Raw genomic sequence first — 17,814 nt, 5'->3', positions numbered from 1 at the left:
TACCCACATTTAAACTTCTGATACACAAAAACAAATCTATATGGATGTTCATGGAGCATGCATTGTTCTCGAAAAGTTCTGAGCCTAGTTCCTTCAGTAAGTGTATTACAGCTGAGAACATTAATGGTGTCTAACGGCCCTTGAGGAAATGTTGATTACATGTCTGTATTTGTCACTGTGTATCATCTTCCCATCATGAGGTAGAAAAATGGTATTTATCAAATGTTTTAAAATACCCTCAAATGAGACCTTCAATGCTAGCAAATTAAGTACAGGAGCAGGAATATGCGTTAGGAAAGGGTATTGATGAAAGCGTAAACATCAGAAGGCTTTTAAAGGAAGGCTACATTATTCCAGGGAAGCAGCCTTCCTGGAACATCAACCCTGTTGGTGGTTATCTACTATAAATGCAGCCTGTTTATGAGAGCTCCATAGACTGCTTCCCATCAGAAGGATGCCAACCTAGCAACAAGGCCAAAACAAGACATCCAGGAAGACGACGGACCAGACAGTGAAATTAAAAGAAAAACTTACATGGGTGGCCCTAACCACCGTGTATCAAGAAGAAACAAGCAGGGAAGTGTGAGTTCTCAGCAGAAGGCAGTTGGCCACATTGAAAGCATAGCACAAGAAAAGTCACAAAGGGTACTGCAGTGTGGCTCTGACAAGTCCTTCACGAGCTAACCAAATAGTCAGTTTCTGACACTAACTTGAAAGCTATGGAGCCTTTGAGAGATGGGGAGACAGCATTTGGAATGTAAATAAGGGGAGAGAGAGAGAGAGAGAGAGAGAGAGAGAGAGAGAGAGAGAGAGAGAGAATACTAGCTCATAATGGCATAAGGATTATGGAAACTTTTGAAGTTAAACTGAATGCATTTTGCATTATCTGCTTGTTGAGAATCACTGGGTTAGATGTCTTAGCAATTTATTAATTATGCATCATGAACATTCTATAATTTTTTTTAAATCTAGTTTAGACTTTTTATGGTTTGAGGAATATTATTTCTAAACATGCACTTACATCTCTCCAGTTTGAAGAAAGCCTCAGATAAAGGTCGTACCTCCTCAACAGGCAACTTATAGACCATCAGAGAGGAGTACCTGCGAAGAGAAGAGAAGGTTGAACACTGGGTTTCAAGGTTACAACCTTGATGAGTGTATTCCTGAAAACAAATAACAATCCTGTTGACTGTTTGCATAAATGTACATCTTAAGACCTGGAGATGACTGTAGTCTAAGTGCTCTTCAATCAACAATAAGTTAGTCTAGTCTACGCAGAGGGAGAGGGGACACAAGGGAAGAAGACAGTAGCATGGTGAATAAGACTGCTGTTCCATATTAGGAAGAGGAGAATGTCTAAGCAGAAATTGCTAGTTATGTGGTATTACCTAATCTACCCAAGCCCCAGGCACCATGACTAGTACAACTGCTGAGGATGCCATCCATGTCACTCTGATGGCTATCTAGTTCCACCACTGAGCTCTCTCAGGGCATCTCCTTTAATATGGACTGTTCGACCCTCCAGCAAGGGCCACAGAGATAATACAAGCACAAACATACAATAGTCCCTGATGTACTTCAGAGTCCACAAATGCTAATTCCCTCACAAGAGCCAGCCTCCAGTGGGGGAATTTATCATCTTTTTTTATTTCCTGTGGCAGCCCTTGGAACAGAGGTTCTCTCTTAGTGATGGAAGTACTCACATTTTCTAAAGTTAAAAACAATGAGAAGACTTTTGCTTCTCATTATTCTAAAAACAAACAAACAAACAAACAAACACCCCACTAAAATAAAGATTGAAAGAATACACACGAATTACCTTTCCTGCCGAGCAGCCTGGGGGAAGAGCCTCATGATCTCCGTGTTCAGGGACTCCACCTGTGCCGGGCTCTTCACCTTCATCTCCAGCAGGTAATCTTTGCCAAATCTGCTCTTTAGATGTTGGATAGAACCAATACACCTGGAGATAAACAGGGAGAGGCTGAAGTCAAGCAAGGAAAGACAGCTATCTATGGCCAGTGCAAACCAGTATGTGGGTGCTACAGCAGGGCCAGGCAGAGAGAGGCACAGATTCCCCAGCTTCTCCCAGTGGGTAGTGTCCTATCACAAAAAGTAACCTGGAGTCAAAAGCAAGCTAGAAAGATACTCACCTCAGTCTCCCAGACACCATGATGGCCACACGGTCACATACAGCCTCTGCCTCTGCCATGTAATGGGTGGTCAGGAGGGCGCCCCGCTCTGTGTTTGTAAAAGTTGCCCGGATCGCCTGCCTACAGTTAGATCCAGGAGAGCAGCTAACTAAAGAGAATCCCCCCTCCCACAATCCTTCCCCCTCCCCCTCCCATCCTCCTCTGAATGGGGGTGGGGGGCTGGCTATCCCCCAACCCTGGCACTTCAAGACTGTGAGGCTAGTTGCTTCCTCTCCCACTGAGGCCAGACAAGGCAACTCAGATAGAAGAATGTATCCCACATGCAGGCAACAGCTTTTAGGATAGCCCCATTACAGTTGTTCAGGACCCACATGAAGACCAAACTGCACATCTGCTACATATGTGCTGGGAGGCCTAGGTCCAGCCCAAGTATGAGAATAAAATTCTTACAAGTGATAGACGGAAGGAGTATGCTTTTTGGTTTTGTATTACGAGTGTTGGTCAGAATACCAGATTGCATGCTTTTTCTGCTATTGTTGCTTTTCTTGGTAATGAATGACTGTTCTTATGATTTTAAGTAAACTATGCTGACAGCCAGTTTTTACAAGATTCGAAAGTCCCCACAAGTATTGCTCCTGAAATCTCACCACATTTGCTGCTGCCCTTCAGGATCCATCCCAGTTGATGGCTCATCCAGAAGCACCACAGAAGGGTTTCCCAGGATGCTCAGCAGGAAACAAAGCTGTAACAAGACAGGGCAACCTGTTGGTCATCTGCCTGCAGGATGCAGAATGGGATACCGAGTCCTGTACATACCTTTCTCTTCACTCCCTCTGGCAGGGTCTTGACGAGAGCCTTCAAATGATCCTGCAGTTTGAGGGCATTCACCAACCTGAGAAACACAATGAGTTGATCATCATTAGGCAGGAGCAGGAGAGAATGTAGCAAGCACATCTGCACAATATTATAGTAGTGAGAGCTTTTAAAGTCATCAGAGAGGTCACAATTTTGATACTTCTTAGGTTCCTGCTACTGTTCAGACAATAGATATTCTGTGTACCATATATTTACATTGCTATTCATAACAGCAGCAAACGTTTAGTTGTGAAGTAGCAACAAAATAATTTTGTGGTTGGGAGGTCCCCATGACATGATGAACTTGTATTAAGGGCCACAGCATTAGGAAATATGAGAACTATCACTTTAGATCCACCAGGCTATGTCTTGGATTATAGTTTTCATTTCTCTGGTTTTCTGTCTGGTCATAGCATCTCTCCCACTTACATACAATCCTGCACTAACACCATTGCTCTTTGGCCTTCACCAGAGGCTAGACCAAAGGCTGACATCTTGAACTTTCATCTACAAAACTGAATTCAATAGTTGAGCAATGGTTGGGGCCCAAGCCTTCAATACACTGGGAAACAGAGACAGGCGAATGTCTGTGGTCAGCCTGGTGTACAGTGTGAATTCCAGGACAGCTAAAGCTACACAGAGAAACCCTCTCTCAAAAAACAAACAAACAAACAAAAATGGGTTCAATAAATAAATCTGTTTTCTTCAGATGTTTCCAGACTACCGAATTTCATTACAATAACACAAGACTGGCTAATACTGATTTTTTAAATAGCTCTTTTTGGTAAACACATTCTTATTTCCAGTATCCTTTTTCATGTTTCCTCACCATGATGGACTGGTCTTCCTGGCAGATAAGTCTAATAAATATTTTCTTCAAAGAAAGGAAGGAAAGAAGGAAGAAAGGAACAAATGAAGAAAGAAAGAAAGAAAGAAAGAAAGAAAGAAAGAAAGAAAGAAAGAAAGTAAGTCAGTAAACCTTTCTCTCTAGGCTTAGTAAGAGAGCCAAATTCCAGATGACCAAGTGTCCCACAAACAAGGGATCAGTACTTAGAAGTTCTCATCTCTAATTCTGTGTGGCCACATTAATAAGATACCACCTTCCTGAACAGGAAATGAGTATGGCGTCTCCACATACCGTGTGATGGTGACCACAGCATCCTTTTTCTTCAGTCCTTTCACAGCAGCATATAACTCCAGATGTTCCTTCACCGTCAGGATGGGCCACAGCACGTTCTCCTGAGGACAGTACCCCAAGAACCCCAGGGCAGCACCCCCAACACTCCCTTTCAAAAATACCTACACACATACACAAAAAAAAATTCTCAGATTCTATTCACAACTGCATGTGCATGTACATGTAAGTGACAGTTAATGATGTTCTCTTTACCCACATAAGTAGTAAGAGCATGAATAAAACTGGGATTGCTGGAACAAGACTATGCCATAATGGCAACATCAGTTGACATGCCAAGCCAAATAGGGGAAAATCTACATGGTCTCAGACTTCATATGAAGAGCTATAGCTTGCCAATGGCTGTGGACAGAGGAAGATTCAGTTTCCTTCAGGGATGAACTACTATATAGGTTGTCCAGCCCTAAGTGGTCTGGGCACACGTTTATATGAACAATGCTAAACAGACTCAGTAGCTTACATGTATACTATAATATGTACACTACATGTGTGTGTATATGTGTGTGTGTGTGTGTGTGTGTGTGTGTGTATCATATGTATGTATGCATGTATCTATGGATGGATGGATAGATGGATGGATGGATGAATGGATGGATATACACATATCAATGGATGGATGGATGGATGGATGGATGGATGGATATACACATATCAATGATGATTAAAGAAGAGACCATGAGTTTGGGAGGTGGGGGTGGAACATGGGAGAAGTTAGAGAGGTAGAGGAAGGGGCAGGAATGATGTACATGCAGTGCTCATGTATGAAGTTCACACAAAAATCATTAAGTGCTTAAAGAGCTAAATAATCATTTAGCTCTGGAGAAATGATGACTCTTCCAGTAATTTAAAAAGGCAAACATTCCACATTATTATGCCATAACATAAATTTAAACTTTAGAACTAAATCCACCACCACAGTTCAAGTGCAGATTGCTTAGCTGGTGGCTTATTGCATGAGTTCTCCAACTGATCCAGACACTCAAAACAATGGATACTTGTTAACTGTTCTGTTTCCCAGCAGGGCAGAGGTTTTCAGTGAAGAGCAATCCTCCCCTCAGGGTACATCTCACACTATCTGAGACACCAATATTTGCTTGCCAAAATTGTGTTCATATCTGTGGTGGAAAGGGTACTACTGGCATCTAGTGGGTAAAAGTCAGAGATGCTGTTAAATAGCCTAGTATATACACATTTACTCAAACTGCAATGCCATTGGTTCAAAAGATGAGCGGCCCTGAACTGACTAATAAAGGAAAATTCCCTTAGCAATATATCTACTACATGAGAAATAGGAAAAAAAAAATATTTATTATTTTGATGAGATCAGCACTGTACCATATATAATAGCTAATATGTACTCTGTGATGCTATGTACCTAAATCTAATCATTTAATACATCTTAAATTATATTGTTTTCAAAAATCCCTACAGTTAGCTGTGTATATATATATATATATATATATATATATATATATATATATATATATACCTAAGGCACTCATGGGCTAAGAAATTTGCACAAGAGTCACAGAAGATAGGGACCTGACACTAGGATCAACTTTTAGAAATGTCCTTGACCTTGATTCTTTGTTTTTATCTCTCTCTAGCACAAAGGAAGAAAAAAAGTTAACTTTGCCTTACAGAACTTTCATTGGAGAAAAAAAAAAACAGAAAATAAATAAGCTGAAACATAAGTGGACTTATTACAGCCTCTGCTTAGTGCTTTCATGAAAATACATGCATCTAATATAAAAGTTAATAGAACAAACGGTACAGCCAATAAAAGACCCTTTGGGGGCATTAAGGAGATAGTCAGATGCCTGGAGATGGCTCTATCCATGGGCATATCAAGCCCACATACCCTGCAGTTAGAAGACCAAGATCTGGTTCCAGAGGCAGAGAAACAGAGGAAGGTAGTTGGTACAGCCCTCATTTATACTAAGCCTCTGGAGTCATGGTAGAGTCTGGACCACTTATGGTAAGAGTTTTTAATGGGGAGAGTGACAAACTTTCTTTTGCATTTTTAAAGGACTGCTCCAGTAGCTGTATCAGGTAGAATGGAAACAGAAGGCAATTTATGACAACTCTTTAGCAATCAGAAGCATCTACAGCAATCCCTCATCAACCTTCCCTCTGATCTTAACTTCAGATCATACACCAAGAGCGTTCTCCTCTGAAGTTGTAACTCTTTAGTTACTGACTATCATTTTATCTGGTTTGGTCTACAAGAGTGCAATTTATATACATTTTAATTTTTACCCTGGACTCTGGACAATTGTTTTGTCTCTAATGTATGTCATCTTGGGAAATTCTAGGTCTCCTGCACAGCAATAGTGTGGTACACTGAGGATGTCAATACATCTCCAGTAGCACCTGAAGCTGCTAGCATCTCTCCCATCACTGAAGACATCATCCTACCACAGGGCCAGGATTTGTCTCAGTTATAACAAGAAATTTTGTCTGGCTGTCTTTGGAAAGACACCCTTGGTTTCTTGCTACACACGAGGCATGTAGTATTTAATTACAGCATGGGTGCAGGGAACAGTTGTTAAATATGGAGTTTCATGACTGCAGCCACATTAGCAAGACTTATTGGGATTTTAATAGTGGTCTTTAATATAATGCTGGATGAGACAACTCAGTTTACCAAGTTCTTAAGAGACATATCAATGGTCTCTTCCCTGAAAGTATGCATGGATGTGTGTGTGTGTGTGTGTGTGTGTGTGTGTGTATCATGTATTGTGGGGAGCCTACAGAAGGCGGCTATCATCCTTGCAGCCATCTTGAGCCATATACCCTGACAAGAGACTTGTTTACAACAGCCTACAACAGCTGAGCACACTCTGATAACGTCATGTCTTAGATACCCAGGATATTCCCTTGAGTGTGTGAGACTTAAAGGTGTGAGACTTAAAGGCGTGACTTAAAGGAGTGATTTAGAGACAAGACTTAAAGGTGTGACTTAAAAGGCGTGACTTAGAAGTGAGACATATAAAAGGCAAGAGGCAGACAGAAAAAAGCAACTAGGAACTAGACACTTGAACTCGTAACTTGGAAAAAGACTAGTGACTGGGAATGAGATTAGCAACTTGGTACTAGGAACTAGGGACAAGGAACTAGGATTAGGACCTGAGACTTGGTACTAGGAACTAGTGACTTGAAACCTGGACTGGGAACTAGGGACTTGGAGAGAAGAAGAGAGACTGAAAAATAAACGGGATTGAATCACACTCTGTCTGGTCTCCATTCTTCGCGTCTGTTCTCACTCTCTCTCTTGCTGAACCCCGACCCATGGACTGGGGCAGCTTGGGGTAGTACGACCTGGAACAATTTAGCCCCCAGGGCTTTTGGCAGTGCCGGTTCCAACATTGATAGAACGGTCCCCGACATTTTGGCCCACAAGCGTGGGGTAGTGTGAATCTCAACAATGTATTAATATTTTCATTAATATCTCTATTCTCTACTCACTCAAGGGCACTATGCTGATAATATTAACCCTTCTCAAAAATTACTTTTTGTATTAAGTGGAAAGAAATGTAATCAGTCATCTCCAATTCACATCACTAGAATCAATTAAGGACTAACAACGTATTTTTAGGCTGTCATGAGTAATCACTGTAAAGTGTTCTATCTATTTAACAATATGGAACGCGTCTTATATGTATCACTGACCTGCCCTGCGGTTGGTATTGTGTCTCCTGTTATCATACTAATCGTCGTACTTTTGCCAGCTCCATTGTGTCCTAAGAGCCCTAGAACTTCACCTGAAAGAAACAAGCATACCCAAGAACATGCAAATAACTTAAAAAATAAAACTAAATGCGATTTGCAAACTCTCCCTGTGGAGAGAATACACAAAACATACCATATACATTGTTTCAATCTCTCTCTCCCCCTCTCTCTTTCCTCTCTCTTTTCCTCTCTCTCTCTCTCTCTCTCTCTCTCTCTCTCTCTCTCTCTCTCTCTGTCTAACACACACACAAACACACACACATACACACACACTTTTTATCATATAGAGGAGAGATCTGAGTCTTAAAGAATGCAGATAACTTGCCCAAGGTAGGTTATTAAGAGACTGATCTGGCGCTGGAGAGATGGCTCAGTGTTTAAGAGAACTGACTGCTCTTCCGGAAGTTTTGAGTTCAATTCCCTGCAACCACATGGTGGCTCACAACCATCTGTAATGGGATCCAATGCTCTCTTCTGGTGTGTCTGAAGACAGCTACAGTGTACTCATATAAATACATAAACCTTTAAAAAAAACTTATAAAAAAAGAGAGAGAGACTGACCAGGAATTGCAAAGAACAGTTGCTTCAGTTAACCAGAAACTTCCATACCAAACACTATTATTTTAACTTGAAATAGGTTCTTATTGTGTAGTCCAGAATGCACTGGAACTCATGGATGGATCCCAGGCTGGCCTTGAACTTGTTACAATATTCTTGCTTAACCAGCCAAGTTCTGATATTGTAGGCATGAATTGTTATGCCTAGCCACCATGAACTATTTGTTAAGAATGAAAGATGCACCACTGTAAACCAGTCAGTCCTATTTATCATCTTAGATTTTATTTTAGCCCTATGCCAGGACTTAGAATGTAACTCATTGGTAGAATGTTTGCCTAGCATGCATAAAGCCCTGGGTTTTATCCTCAACATCAAAAAGTAAATAAATATTTGAAATACTTAACACTTAAATAAAATCTATGCTATCCTTTTTACCTCTTCCAGTAGGATTTAAGAAACAGGCCATAACTCTCTCTTCCTTTGCAAAGAAAAACTGTTCTATTAAAACCAGGGTTTGTCAGCTGGAAGGCACAGCCTGAACCCCGTGGTAAGCCAGCTGCCTCACCAACAGATGATCCCTGTGCCAGACATGCATGACTTTTACAAAGATCCAGTCCTCAGAGCACATAGGAACTCTGCTGAACTGTGGTTGCCCACCTTTTTTAACACAGAAGGAGATGTTCCTTATGGCAATCTTTTTCTTCGTTTTGGAAAAGCACCATTTCGTTTTGCCTGTATATTCCTTCCGCAGACAGCTTGCAATGATGACTGGTTTCTGTGAAGACAGATGAAAACCAGTGTAGCATTTTTCCTTCTCCCCACTTGAGAGACTGCTCACATCCCTTCCCCCCCAGACCTTTCCTTGCACAGAACCATAAGTCCACCCACTCCTGCTACAAACTACTGTTTTCAAGTAAACCATCCCAAGTCTCTCTATGGACATTTGATTTACAGTGCTGTGTGTGATTTATGCTTGCCAGTCTGCAGAGAGCTGGAATGAGGCAATTCACATAAACCAATAATTTGTTAACACACACACACACAGGCACACAGGTACACAGGCACATATATACAGACAGACACACTCATCCACGCACACACAAGCAAATGCACATATACAAAGCACAAAGGAACTCTCTTCTGAATTGTTTGCAGCTAGTTTAACTTGGATTATAAAACTCATAAAAGCTGGGGCTGAAGACATGGCTCAGTGGTTAAGAGCACTGATTACCCTTCTAGAGAGGATCTGGGTTTGGTTTCCAGCACCCACATGAAATGGCTCAGAACTGCCTGTCACTCCAGTTCTTGGGGAATTTGATGCCCTCTTCTTGTTTCTAGCATTTATGAGCATCTATATAAAATGATACAATATAGACACCCAGGTACAGGCACACACATACACACATGCACACATAAAATGCAAAACAAATCTTTAAAAGAGACATATTAAAATCTTAAGTTTTTTTAATGTTTAACTACTTATCAAAACCATTGCTCTGAAAATAAATTAACACAGTAATTAATTTTGTGTGTGTGTATTTGTGTGTGTGTATTTGTGTGTGTGTGTGTGTGTCCTTTGCTTTCATAGCTCGTGGGCCCTGCATACCTACTGACATCAAGTAATGCACTATAAAAGCAAAAACGAACCCCCCACCTCACCCTGCCACAGCAGGTTTTTAAGAGAATGAAGGTCAGAATGTTTCTCACTTCTCTCGCAGAATAGTTTACTTTTATGAGCTGTACCTCATCCGTCTGTAGGGTAGCCATGGCACCTGTTGTTCTCACTCTTTCCATCTGAACATCTTCATCCTCTTCTCCAGGCTCTTCTGGGTTTGGAAAAGCACGACAGCTTCTCGGAGAAATTCTAAAAGCAAAATGGCATGTTCAACTTATCAGTTATTGAGATATGTGGACCGGAAATGGAGCACAACTCCGTTCTTCTACTCTACTGTGTACCTTTCAAATACCCTCATTTCTCTCCATCAACTAATCAAATGATGCCACTATTCACTTTTACTTTTTATGTGGATACAGTTCTCCTAATTGGGTGATGACATTCTCCCTCTTCAACTAGCAAAGCAGCACACACCCTCTGTCAGTAGATTTCAAGGCAGCTTCCCTTGAGGAAAGAGATCTAGAAACGCCTTTGGGGTGTATTTTATAATTCTAAAAGTTTCATAAGAATGAAGAGCCAGAGCATATAATTTAGGAACATATCTCAGCCAGTTACTTGGCATGTTACCTCTTAGGAATCTGTCAGTCAGTCCTTCCCACTGATATAAAACAAGACCTTCATCAACCATTACTGAGTCAGCAGATTGTTTCTTCTCTCCCTTGGGTCACCTTAATTACTGTGCTTGCTTGGTTTCCCTAAAACATGATGTCATCTTGTCATTCTTCTTTTCATCAAACTTAGAATTGAATTTGGTTTTCATCTTGTGGGGAAAGCGAAGTGTGTGCAGTGGTTTGAACAAGAATGGCCTCCATAGTCTCAGGTATTTGAATGTTTGGTCAACAGATAGTGGAACTGCTTTGGAAGGATTCAGAGGTAGGTGTGGCCATGTTGGAGTAGGTGTGGTTGTGGTAAATTAGGTGTGGCCATGTTGGAGCAAGTGTGTCACAAGGGATGGGTTTTGAGATTTCAAAAGCCCATACCAGGCTCAGTCTCCCCTTCTATCTCTCTGCCTGCTCAGAATGTAAAGTTTTGAGCTACTGGTCTAGTAGCGATGTCTGTCTGCTTTCCATTGGGATAATCATGGACTGACCCTCTAAAACATTAAGCAAGCCCCAGTTGAATGCTTCCTTATGTAAGAGCTGCCTTAGTAATGGTGTCCCTTCAAAGCAATAGAAGATTAACTAAGACGGTGTGTCAAACGTGCCCATGTATTGGTTTCTCATTAAGTAATGTTCAATACCTTCCCCATACTTCCCTATTGGATTATCTCTCAATATCCAGCTTCACTTTTACTTTCTGATATTCTCTAACATACGCCTTTTAATTTGCCCCCGCTGTCTTCACGAGTCTGTGGGAAAAGTCTTGTTGCTCACATGTATTTCCTTCTTGGACTGTCTGTCAACATGTGTCCAGTTGCTTATCTGTAGTTATCGATCTTTTAAAGATAGATATATATGTATATAACTCAAGTGTGCCAGTAGAATTTCCTTCTCGCCTAATTTAGCATCTTGTGTATGCTAATGTTGCTTTTCCCACTAGATTGTAAGATCATGAATTATAATAATTTTGCCTACAACACAAGCCCTTAAAAACAATCCTGATCTCCCCATCTCAATTAATTCAGGCATATTAAAATGTCTAAAGAATAAAGTTTAAATGAAACATGAAATTCTATTTGGATGCTGTCAACCTGAACACAGGGTCCACTCTCAGTGACTTCTTCCTGAGGTATCTCTCCAGACATCGAAGAACGAAAAAGAAAAGAAGAAAATGAAGGTAAGGCTAGGGACAGAGAAAGAAAAACAAAATTAGTTTCATCATAAAAAATAATTATTTTCATATTGGAGCTTAATTTAATAAGATTGATCTGTAAAATGGCATCTGATAGCATTCTCACAAAGCTGAAGTCAACCTATTAGACATTTATGAAACTGTCAAAGTTAGCTCTTCTGTTACTCAAACCAGCAATAGCATAAGCATAGTGATAGTGGGCTGGTGAGAATTTGTTGAAACTCAAAGGAACTCTGCTTGCACAAATGTGTTTCCTAATGCACAAACATTAAGAAAGAAAGTGCCGTCTTACTATCAACAATGCCAGAAATACAAGTTGAGATTGTGACGCTCCTAAGTAATCCACAGAGTCATAAGAAACCTGCAAAATGAGAAGACATGGTCAGGTGAATGTTCCTATGTACGTCATTTATCCTCTTTGCAAAGAGTCCCCACATAGCCCGGGTATCAGGTAAAGTCTGCTTCTGATTGTATGTTTCCCTTGTTCCTCAATGTTTCCATGAACTCAAGCTTGTCCACAGGCCAGGGTGCAGGTTGCTGTTCTGTGCAATACTCAGAGTGAGCATGGTTGAGGGCTGTGCTGGCAGAAGCCACCGAAGACACAGGCAAGTCTTTCTGAAGCAAACCCTCTCCCTGCCCTGGGCTCCCCTGACTTTCTGTTCTTACTGACACTCTTCCTCTCCATTCTCCTCCTCTAGGGACCCTGGGCTCATATTGCTCTGATCTCCTGACATCCATGACCATTCTCCAAATGGGACATAATTCTTCATCGGGAGTTTCAATTGTATAGGCTTAAGTACTGTGCCATTAGATCTCTAAAACTGGGCATCTCATTTCACCATGGGTACGGGCCAATTTTACTTCTTGAGCTGTAGTCATCAAGGGACCTTTTGGATAGTTTTACCTCCCAATTTTAAAAGCTTATTCCACTTGAAAAGTGTTCTGTTCCCACAGCTCTAAAAATCCTAGTGCTTCACTCCCAGAAATAATTTTTCATATGTCTTCTTCTGCTCTCAAAATGCTAATTCTGCCTTGAACACATCACACACAGTCTATGACTGCAATTCTTACCTCCTCCACACACACAAACACACAAAACAAATAAGCATTCAAAACAGAGGCATGTCATTTTCCAAAAAGAGAGATGGCCTATTCTCTATCTCCCCACACTCAGTTATAGTCTTCAGTGGATGGATGGTCCTGTTTTACGGACAGCAGCCTCTCCGCTTGTACAACACATGGTTATATTTTCATTCCGCTTCTTGGAGTTTACTCCCTGGACAATGCCTTTATCTTTTTCCATGAGGAATTTTATATCTCACCAGCCCAGTATGATACTTCTTGGGGAAAACAATGGATTGAAGATATCTTCCATCCTCCTGACTCACCTGCTCTTCTTGACATAAAATGACATTCCATGCTTGCCCACAGGCACCGCCAGCGCTTGCTCCCCTGCCATTCTCTGCTAGGCTCACGTAGTAAAGCTGATGCTTTCATCACAAGGGACACTGTCACTATCACAGTGACCTTCACGTCCTTAGACAGACTGGTCTTTTTCCAGTTGTCCTTCTGGACTATCCAGTATCATTAGATAGTTTAATCGCTCTTACGGAGACATTTTTCTTTCACCCTTGGAATCTGACAGGAGGCAAAGCTTCTAGGAGGGGATCTGACACTCAGAAGTCAACCAGTTCTCTCTGGTTTACCGACTCTTCCTCTCTCCAAACCTCTGAATTTTGGAGTTCAAAGCCAAAGTTCTGGCTCTCTTTTTTTTATTTCAACTTCTGTTTCCTGTGTAGGTTACACTACTGGGTTATATTGTTTTTACTAACACTCATAAACTGAGGAATGTCAAGTAGTCTGCTGTGTTCTCGGTCTCCCATAGGGTAAACTCCAGATCTACATCCAACTGGCTGCTGAGTGCTTTTTTTTCTTCTCACTTATCTCTCAGAAGTCTTAAACCTAATACACTCTAACCTTAACAGAAGTAGGGTGACTCCACCACCTCCTGGTAGGGTTCCCCAGAAAGAAGGCTGTAAAAGGCTACCGCTCTGGAGTTTCCTTTGGCCTTCATAAACTAGAGCGAGGCTTTCAACTCAAAAAGAAAACGGCTGCACCCTTTGCAAGCTGTAGAGAGATCATTTTCTGAAAAATCATAGCTTCAGACTTTGCGCAGCCAGGGACTGACTTTGTAATATTCTGGTTTTGTAATATCCAAGGTTTCCTGAGGCAGCTATATATGCTTAATAATAGCGGGAAATTACTTACCTCAGAAAAAATCAATAGCGAGCCAATCAGTGTGAAGGGGGGTACTAAAAGGGTACAGAACAGTAGCTCTAGAAAGCCATACTCATTTATGTCGGTAGCAATGATGAAGAAGATGGTGACCTGCAACAAGAGCACAGTGTGGTGTCACCGAGGCAGAGTGATGTGCAATACGGGAATTCACCTCATCAACGCTCCTGTTCTAGATTCCTACCTCATTCAGTACAGCACTGCCATCATGGCCTCTCCTTTGTGCCTCAACCTCTGTCAGATTCTCACACACAATGCAGGTGAAACTCAGATTCTGACGATGGCATCCCTGACTGTTCATTTCTGCACGCCATCTTTTTTTCTCCTCGACGAACCTCGGATATGTTTTTAAGTCTAAGAATCTTGGCTGTTAATTTTCAAAACTGGTTATCCCCTTGACTGAATGTGTAAGAGTTTATAATTTTGTCTTCAAAATTCTGTTGTTTTTGATTTATCTGGTCCTATTCATTCTGATCTATTTTAATATTTTCCATGTCGATGAAATCAGTGCCGAAGATTAAAATCTTTTATGAAATTCTTATTCTATTATTACTTTATGTGTACAGGACATTATTTTTTGCCTACATGTACCTCTGCATACTATGTGAGTGTCTGGTGCTCGTGGGGGCCAGAAAAGGATTTTAGATATTTGGGACTGAAGTTACTGACAGCTGTGAACCACCAGGTAGTGCTGGGATTGAACCCAGGTCCTCTGGAAGAGCAACCAGTGCTCTTAACTGCTCAGCCATCTCCCCAGTTTCCCCCAAATTAAAAACATCTCTGTGTATTTGAAAATTGACAGTTGTCAAAAATATTTTGAACTTTTGTTTCTCTAACAGATTGAGGTATACATTCTCTAACTATTGTAGGTAGGGACATCCAAGTGCTATGACTTAAACAATCTATAATTTTAACGTGTAATATGATATTTGTCATTGGTTTCTCAGATCACTCGTCTTGTATCTTTGTTTCCTTTTTACTGGGCATGTTTTAGAACCCATGGGATTCCCTCCTTTATTTTGATAGTTACTAATATTCAGTTTCCACTGCATTGTGGAATCCATCGTGTTGATTATTGCGCATTATTATTCTTTTTGAAATATTTACATGCGTTTTTATTCTTTGAAAGCGACCATACGTTTGTACAATGTATGCTGATCATATTCATCCACCAATACCTCCTCCTTCCAGTTCCTCCTAGTATCCTACTCAAGTCCTCTCCAGCTTCCTGTCCTCTTTTGTTTTGTAGTATTATTATTTTAAATTTTTTCTAGGTTGGCGCTGCTAACTTTTTATCTAGAGAATTGACCTTTGTTTGCCCGAGTAAACAAATATGCCTAGAATTCTCAAGAACCTCTCTCTCTCTGTCTGTCTCTGTGTGTCTCTCTCTCTGTCTGTCTCTCTGTGTCTGTCTCTGTGTGTCTCTCTCTCTGTCTGTCTCTCTCTGTCTGTCTCTCTGTCTCTGTCTCTCTCTCTCTCACACACACACACGCACACACACACACAGACACAGAGATTGAACCTAAGATCAAACCTAGTGTCATTTATGCATAACCAGTTCTCTGTCACTAAAATACAGATCCAGTGATCTTATGTTTCTTAGTTTTTTGTTTGTTTGTTTTTTAATTTTTTGAAAGGTTTATTTATTCATTTTATGTGTATGAATACACTGTTGCTGTCTTCAGACACACCAGAAGAGGGCATCAGATCCCATGACAGATGGTTGTGAGCCACCATGTGGTTGCTGGGAATTGAACTCAGGACCTCTGGAAGAGCAGTCAGTGCTCTTAACTGTTGAGCCATCTCTCCAGCCTTGTTTCTTAGTTTTAAAATTATCTTCCAAAGGAAACTATTTAGTTTTATGGTTTTTTCCAGTCTAAGTGTTTAGATGTATTATCTTTTTAATAAATTTATTTAGTGTTCAGGCACATTTCGTATTAGGGTTAATTCTTACCATTGTACAGTCTACAGGTTCTGTTGAAGTTACTGTAACATGTATCTACCATTGTAATATTATAAAAATATTTTATTGTCCTAAATGTTCTCCATGCTCACCTGCTCACTTTTCCTCCCCATAACTCTTGGTGACCACTAATGTTTCATTGTTTTCATTGCTTCGATGGGATTCCCTGTAATTGGATTCATGGGGTGTAGCTCTTTTCATATTGTCTTCGGGTTTACTTCATGTTTTTTCAGGGATTGGTAGCTCATTTCTTCTTAGTAGTAAATAATACTCTACCACATAGCTGCATATCCATTTATTTAATCATGTACCATCTTGAAATGTCTTGATTTGGCTCTATATTTGGGCAATTATCTATAAAGCTGATACAGTTATTTGTGAAGCTTTTGTGTGCACTAAATAGTTTTATTTGGTTTCTCTTTAGAAACATTGTAGTGTACTGAATGGCTTTATTGGTTTTTCTTTTGAAGAAACTTTATAAGAAATCCATTCCTGGAGTTTACATTGCTGTAAACAACCTGTGGTTTATATATGCTTGGCCCAGGAAGTGGCACTATTAGAAGGCATGGCCTTGTTGGAGCAGGTGTGGCCTTGCTAGAGTAGGTGTGGCCCTGTCGGAATGGGTGTGGCCTTGTTGGAGTAGGTGTGGACTTGTTGGAGTAGATGTGTCACTGTGTGTGTGGGCTTTAAGACCCTCATCCTAGCTGCCTGGAAGTCAGTATTCTGCAAGTAGCCTTCAGATGAAGATGTTGAACTCTCAGTTCCTCCTGCACCATGCCTGCCTGGATGCTGCCATGTTCCCACCTTGATGATAATGTACTGAGCTTCTGAACCTGTAAGCCACCCCCAATTAAATGCTGCCCACATAAGAGTTGCCTTGGTCATGGTGACTGTTCACAGCAATAAAACTTTAACTAAGAGACAACTCATTTGCAAGATATACCAAAAGTGAACATACAAAGTATAATTACTATGAATTCCATTGTAAGGCTTATATCCACAAAAGTGTATATACATGTATACATAAATGTGCCAAAGTACACATAATATTGACTTCCTTTCAGTATTATTGATAGCAGCTCTAAACAGGAAGCCATTTGATATGTATCACCAGTGGATAAATCATTTACAGCTTAGCCTTCAATGGTATAGTATAGCAATGGAAAGAACTGAACAGCTGTGGGATAGAAATGTATACCTAATGTATCTGTTAAGCTTTTTACATATGTATCCACATAGACAGTACAATTTACATAGATCTAGCATCATCTTAAAGCAATTAGAATTTCCTAGAAGGAATTATCAATTTGCCATTCTGCGTAGTACAATGATTAAAATATATACCTCTTGGGAATGGAAAGGCTCAGTATTTAAGAGCACTTGTCGCTTTTATAGAGGGTCAGGTTTGTTTCCTAGCACACACATGATACCTCATTAGCATCTCTCACTTCAGTTCCGTGATATCTGATATCCTTTTCTGAACTACACAGGCACCAGGCACACATGGGGTGCACACACATACGAGCAAGCTAAACACTCGCATACGTAATCTAATGTAAGTAGGTCTAAAACAAATTTTAAGTAAAATAAAATATATGCT

General features: G+C 40.6%; 1 protein-coding gene across 3 annotated transcripts in view; it reads right to left on the bottom strand.

Moving 5' to 3' along the window:
• LOC117711606 (ATP-binding cassette sub-family A member 9) overlaps positions 1-17,814 on the bottom strand; it is a 62,403-nt gene that overhangs the window by 3,752 nt on the left and 40,837 nt on the right. For all 3 annotated transcript variants that reach the window (XM_076935541.1, XM_076935540.1, XM_034507384.2), the window contains 12 exons: positions 14,225-14,344; positions 12,249-12,317; positions 11,856-11,947; positions 10,234-10,354; positions 9,148-9,265; positions 7,873-7,964; positions 4,144-4,304; positions 2,967-3,042; positions 2,798-2,892; positions 2,151-2,270; positions 1,820-1,960; positions 1,022-1,101 (listed from right to left, as the gene is read on the bottom strand). In XM_076935541.1, the coding sequence (XP_076791656.1) occupies positions 1,022-1,101; positions 1,820-1,960; positions 2,151-2,270; positions 2,798-2,892; positions 2,967-3,042; positions 4,144-4,304; positions 7,873-7,964; positions 9,148-9,265; positions 10,234-10,354; positions 11,856-11,947; positions 12,249-12,317; positions 14,225-14,344 (1,285 nt within the window). The remainder of the gene's footprint in view (positions 1-1,021; positions 1,102-1,819; positions 1,961-2,150; positions 2,271-2,797; positions 2,893-2,966; positions 3,043-4,143; positions 4,305-7,872; positions 7,965-9,147; positions 9,266-10,233; positions 10,355-11,855; positions 11,948-12,248; positions 12,318-14,224; positions 14,345-17,814) is intronic.

The sequence above is a fragment of the Arvicanthis niloticus genome, chromosome 6 (genome assembly GCF_011762505.2).
Source record: "Arvicanthis niloticus isolate mArvNil1 chromosome 6, mArvNil1.pat.X, whole genome shotgun sequence".
Taxonomy (NCBI): domain Eukaryota; kingdom Metazoa; phylum Chordata; class Mammalia; order Rodentia; family Muridae; genus Arvicanthis; species Arvicanthis niloticus.
Note: the sequence above shows the minus strand (reverse complement) of the source record. Positions and strands in the feature narration are given on the sequence as shown.